The following is a 6,380-nucleotide window of genomic DNA, read 5'->3' as shown; positions in this document are numbered from 1 at the left end:
ACCCATGCCCCCCCTGCCCCACAGCTCCCACCCTGCCCCATAGCTACTCCCTGCCCCACAGCTCCCACCCTGTCCCACAGAAGATCCCCCGAGCTGGGGCCGCAAGTTTGGGTCCAAACGAGGCATTTTTGGGTCCATCAGGAAATCCTGCGTCCATAACGGAGAGTTTTGGGTCCAAACCGGAGATTTTTGGGTCCATCACAAAGTTCTAGGTCCATAATAGAGATTTTTGGGTCCAAACGAGGGATTTTTGGGTCCCTCAGGAAGGTCCAGGTCCAGAATGAGGATTTTTGGGTCCAGATCAGAGATTTTTGGGTTCATGATTAAGTTCTGGGTCCGTAACAGAGATTTTTGGGTCCAGAATGGAGATTTTTGGGTTTCTCGGGACGTTCCGGGTCCAGAATGAAGATTTTTGGGTCCATCAGGTATTTCTGGGTCCATAACGGAGATTTTTGGGTCCAAAATGAAGATTTTTGGGTTCCTCAGGACGTTCCGGGTCCAGAATGAAGATTTTTGGGTCCAGAATGGAGATTTTTGGGTCCATCAGGAATTTCTGGGTCCAGAACGGAGATTTTTTGGGTCCCTCAGGAAATTCTGGGTCCAGGATGAAGATTTTTGGGTCCAAACGTGGAATTTTTGGCTCCCTCAGGAAATTCCAGGTCCAGGACGCAGATTTTTGGGTCCAGAATGAAAATTTTGGGGTCCAGAAAGGAGATTTTTGGGTCCAAACCGGAGCTTTTTGGGCCCAGAGTGGAGATTTTTGGGTCCAAAATGGAGATTTTTGGGTCCCTCAGGAAACTCCAGGTCCATGACTCAGATTTTTGGGTCCAGAATGGTGACTTTTGGGTCCCCGCCGTCGTTCTGAGCTCCCCCACGGGGCCTTTTTGGGGGGGGCGCCGGGGATTTGGGGCCCCTCGGCCACGCCCTGAGCCTGAAAGAAAGTGGAAAAAAAAGAAAAAGAAAAAGAAATGTGCAGTCCCCAAAATAGCCAGTATTTACCTAAAAAGAAAAGCCCCGGCGAGGTCCCACCCCCGGTGGAAAAAGGCGCCCGGGCGTCGCCTCCCCCACGCTTCCCCAGATTCGGGTGAAATTCTGCAGAAATTGGCCAAGGAGGAAGGGGGCGGGGCAGGCCCCAAACCAATAGGATCAATAGCCAATAGGATCAATAGCCAAGACGATTGGTAATCAATAGAGTCGATAATCAATAGGGTCAATAACCAAGAGGATCAATAACCGATGGGGTCAGTAATCAATAGGATCAATAACTGATAGGGTCGATAATCGATAGGACAGGTGTCAATAACCAATAGGATCAATAGCCAATAGGATCAATAGCCAAGACGATTGGTAATCAATAGAGTCGATAATCAATAGGGTCAATAACCAAGAGGATCAATAACCGATGGGGTCAGTAATCAATAGGATCAATAACTGATAGGGTCGATAATCGATAGGACAGGTGTCAATAACCAATAGGATCAATAGCCAATAGGATCAATAGCCAAGACGATTGGTAATCAATAGAGTCGATAATCAATAGGGTCAATAACCAAGAGGATCAATAACCGATGGGGTCAGTAATCAATAGGATCAATAACTGATAGGATCAATAATCAATAGGGTCGATAGGGTCAGTAACTGGTAGGATCAGTAACCGATAGGATCAATAACCAATAGGGTTGGTGATTGATAGGGTCGATAACCGATAGGGTCGATAATTGACAGGGTCAGTAACTGGTAGGATCAATAATCAATAGGGTTGATAACTGATAGGATTAATAACTGGTAGGATCAATAATCAATAGGATCAATAACTGATAGGATCAATAATCAATAGGGTCGATAGGGTCAGTAACTGGTAGGATCAGTAACCGATAGGATCAATAACCAATAGGGTTGGTGATTGATAGGGTTGATAACCGATAGGGTCGATAGGGTCAGTAACTGACAGGATCGATAACTGACAGGATCAATAATCGATAGGGTCGATAATCAATAGGGTCAGTAACTGGTAGGGTCGATAACCGATAGGGTCGATAGGGTCAGTAACTGGTAGGATCAATAACCAATAGGATCAATAATCAATAGGGTTGGTAACCAATAGGATCAATAACTGATAGGATCGATAATCAATAGGATTAATAATCAATAGGGTTGGTGATTGATAGGGTCGATAACCAATACGATCAATGATCGATAGGATCAATGATCGATAGGGTCAGTAACTTGTAGGATCAATAACCAATAGGATCAATAATCAATAGGGTTGGTAACCAATAGGATCAATAATCAATAGGATCAATAACTGATAGGATCAATAGGGTCAGTAACTGGTAGGATCAATAACCGATAGGGTTCATAACCAGCAGGATCAATAACCAATAGGATTGATAAACAAAAGGATCAATAACCGATAGGATCAATAACTGATAGGATTGGTAACTGATAGGATCAATAACCGATAGGGTTGATAACCAAGATGATTGGTAATCAATAGGGTCAATAACCAATAGGATCAGCATCCAATAGGGTCAATAACTGATGGGATCAATAACTGATAGGGTCAAGAATCAATTGGACCAATAAGTGATAGGGTCGGTAACCAAGATGATTGGTAACCGATAGGATCAATAACTGATAGGATCAATAACTGATAGGATCAATAACTGATAGGGTTGGTAAACAAAAGCGTCAATAACCAATAGGATCAATATCTGATAGGGTCGGTAACCAATATGATCAATAACCGATAGGGTTGGTAATCAATAGGATCAATAAGTAATGGGATCGATAACCGATAGGATCAATAACCAATAGAGTCAGTAATCAATTGGGTCGATAACTGGTAGCATTGGTAATCAATAGGATCAATAACTGATAGGGTCGATAATCGATAGGACAGGTGTCAATAACCAATAGGATCAATAGCCAATAGGATCAATAGCCAAGACGATTGGTAATCAATAGAGTCGATAATCAATAGGGTCAATAACCAAGAGGATCAATAACCGATGGGGTCAGTAATCAATAGGATCAATAACTGATAGGATTGGTAACCAATGGGATCAATAACTGATGGGATCAATAACTGATGGGGCTGGTAACTGATGAGATCAATAACCAATAGGATCAATAACTGGTAGGATCAGTAACCAATGGGATCAATAACTGATAGGGTTGGTAACTGATGGGATCAATAACCAATGGGATCAATAACCAATGGGATCAACAACTGATAGGGCTGGTAACTGATGGGATCAATAACCAATAGGATCAACAACTGATAGGGCTGGTAACTGATGGGATCAATAACCAATAGGATCAATAACTGATAGGGCTGGTAACTGATGGGATCAATAACCAATAGGATCAATAACTGGTAGGATCGGTAACCAATGGGATCAATAACTGATAGGGTTGGTAACCAATGGGATCAATAACCAATGGGATTGGTAACCGATAGGATCAATAACCGATAGGATCAATAACCAAGGCGATTGGTAATCAATAGGATCAATAACCGATAGGGCTGGTAACCAAGGGGATCAATAACCAATGGGATTGATGGTCAGCGGGGCCGATGGCCAATAGGGATCAATAACCAATAGGGATCAATAACCAATAGGGATCAATAACCAATAGGGCAGGTCCATGGCCAGCAGGGATCAATGGCCAATAGGATCGATGGCCAATAGGGGGGTCCATGGCCAATGGGATCGGGATCAGGACTGGGATCGGGATTGGGATCAGGTCTGGGATCGGGATCAGGTTTGGGATCAGGGGAGTTGGGATCAGGATCAGGTTTGGGATCGGGATCAGGACTGGGATCGGGATCAGATTTAGGATCGGGATCAGGTCTGGGATCGGGGGCACTGGGATCAGGATTGGGATCAGGTCTGGGATCGGGATCAGGTTTGGGATCAGGGGAGTTGGGATCAGGATCAGGTTTGGGATCGGGATCAGGACTGGGATCGGGATTGGGATCAGGTCTGGGATCGGGATCAGGTTTGGGATCAGGGGAGTTGGGATCAGGATCAGGTTTGGGATCGGGATCAGGACTGGGATCGGGATCAGATTTAGGATCGGGATCAGGTCTGGGATCGGGGGCACTGGGATCAGGATTGGGATCAGGTCTGGGATCGGGATCAGGTTTGGGATCAGGGGAGTTGGGATCAGGATCAGGTTTGGGATCGGGATCAGGACTGGGATCGGGATCAGGACTGGGATCGGGATCAGGACTGGGATCGGGATCAGGACTGGGATCGGGATCAGGACTGGGATCGGGATTGGGATCAGGTCTGGGATCGGGATCAGGTTTGGGATCAGGGGAGTTGGGATCAGGATCAGGTTTGGGATCGGGATCAGGACTGGGATCGGGATCAGATTTAGGATCGGGATCAGGTCTGGGATCGGGGGCACTGGGATCAGGATTGGGATCAGGTCTGGGATCGGGATCAGGTTTGGGATCAGGGGAGTTGGGATCAGGATCAGGTTTGGGATCGGGATCAGGACTGGGATCGGGATTGGGATCAGGTCTGGGATCGGGATCAGGTTTGGGATCAGGGGAGTTGGGATCAGGATCAGGTTTGGGATCGGGATCAGGACTGGGATCGGGATCAGATTTAGGATCGGGATCAGGTCTGGGATCGGGGGCACTGGGATCAGGATTGGGATCAGGTCTGGGATCGGGATCAGGTTTGGGATCAGGGGAGTTGGGATCAGGATCAGGTTTGGGATCGGGATCAGGACTGGGATCGGGATCAGGACTGGGATCGGGATTGGGATCAGGTCTGGGATCGGGATCAGGATCAGGCTTGGGATTGGGGGAACTGGGATCGGGATCAGGACTGGGATCGGGATTGGGATCAGGTCTGGGATCGGGGGAATTGGGATCGGAATCAGATTTGGGATTGGGATCAGGACTGGGATTGGGATCAGGACTGGGATCGGGGGCACTGGGATCAGGATTGGGATCAGGTCTGGGATCGGGATCAGGTTTGGGATTGGGGGAGTTGGGGTCAAGATCAGGTTTGGGATTGGGATCAGGTCTGGGATCGGGATTGGGATCAGGTCTGGGATTGGGGGAGTTGGGGTCAGGATCAGGTTTGGGATTGGGATCAGGACTGGGATCGGGATCAGGTTTGGGATTGGGGGAGTTGGGGTCAGGATCAGGTTTGGGATTGGGATCAGGACTGGGATCGGGATCAGATTTAGGATCGGGATCAGGTCTGGGATCAGGAACAGGTCTGGGATCGGGGGCACTGGGATCAGGATTGGGATCAGGTCTGGGATCAGGATCAGGTTTGGGATTGGGGGAGTTGGGGTCAAGATCAGGTTTGGGATTGGGATCAGGTCTGGGATCGGGATCAGGTCTGGGATTGGGGGAGTTGGGATCGGGATCAGGTTTGGGATTGGGATCAGGGGATTTGGGATGAGGATTGGGATCAGGTTTGGAATAGGGATTGGGATCATGTCTGGGATTGGGATCGGGATCAGGTTTGGGATTGGGGGAGTTGGGATCAGGATCAGGTTCGGGATTGGGATCAGGACTGGGATTGGGATCAGATTTAGGATCGGGGGGATTGGGATCGGGATCAGGATCAGGTCTGGGATCAGGGGCACTGGGATCAGGATTGGGATCAGGTCTGGGATCAGGATCAGGTCTGGGATCAGGGGGATTGGGATCAGGTCTGGGATCGGGATTGGGGGGATCAGGATCAGGTCTTGGATCGGGATCAGGATCAGGTTTGGGATTGGGATCAGGGGAGTTGGGATGAGGATTGGGATCAGGATCAGGTTTGGGATAGGGATTGGGATCAGGATTGGGATCGGGTTCAGGTCTGGGATAGGGATTGGGATCAGGATTGGGATCGGGTTCAGGTCTGGGATAGGGATTGGGATCAGGATCAGGTCTGGGATCAGGATCAGGTCTGGGATCAGGGGGATTGGGATCAGGTCTGGGATCGGGATTGGGGGGATCAGGATCAGGTCTTGGATCGGGATCAGGATCAGGTTTGGGATTGGGATCAGGGGAGTTGGGATGAGGATTGGGATCAGGATCAGGTTTGGGATAGGGATTGGGATCAGGATTGGGATCGGGTTCAGGTCTGGGATAGGGATTGGGATCAGGATTGGGATCGGGTTCAGGTCTGGGATAGGGATTGGGATCAGGATCAGGTCTGGGATCAGGATCAGGTCTGGGATCAGGGGGATTGGGATCAGGTCTGGGATCGGGATTGGGGGGATCAGGATCAGGTCTTGGATCGGGATCAGGATCAGGTTTGGGATTGGGATCAGGACTGGGATCGGGATCAGGACTGGGATCGGGATTGGGATCAGGTCTGGGATTGGGGGAGTTGGGGTCAGGATCAGGTTTGGGA

General features: G+C 48.8%; 1 protein-coding gene across 1 annotated transcript in view; it reads right to left on the bottom strand.

The window, feature by feature from the left end:
• Positions 1–3,628: 3,628 nt before the first annotated feature.
• The window catches only part of LOC104127828 (basic proline-rich protein-like), a 3,139-nt gene continuing 387 nt past the window's right edge, over positions 3,629–6,380 (bottom strand). The window contains exon 2 of the mRNA XM_035896034.1: positions 3,629–6,341. Within this exon, the coding sequence (XP_035751927.1) occupies positions 3,629–6,341 (2,713 nt within the window). The remainder of the gene's footprint in view (positions 6,342–6,380) is intronic.

The sequence above is a fragment of the Egretta garzetta genome, unplaced genomic scaffold, assembly GCF_000687185.1.
Source record: "Egretta garzetta isolate BGI_Z169 unplaced genomic scaffold, ASM68718v1 scaffold776, whole genome shotgun sequence".
Taxonomy (NCBI): Eukaryota; Metazoa; Chordata; class Aves; order Pelecaniformes; family Ardeidae; genus Egretta; species Egretta garzetta.
Note: the sequence above shows the minus strand (reverse complement) of the source record. Positions and strands in the feature narration are given on the sequence as shown.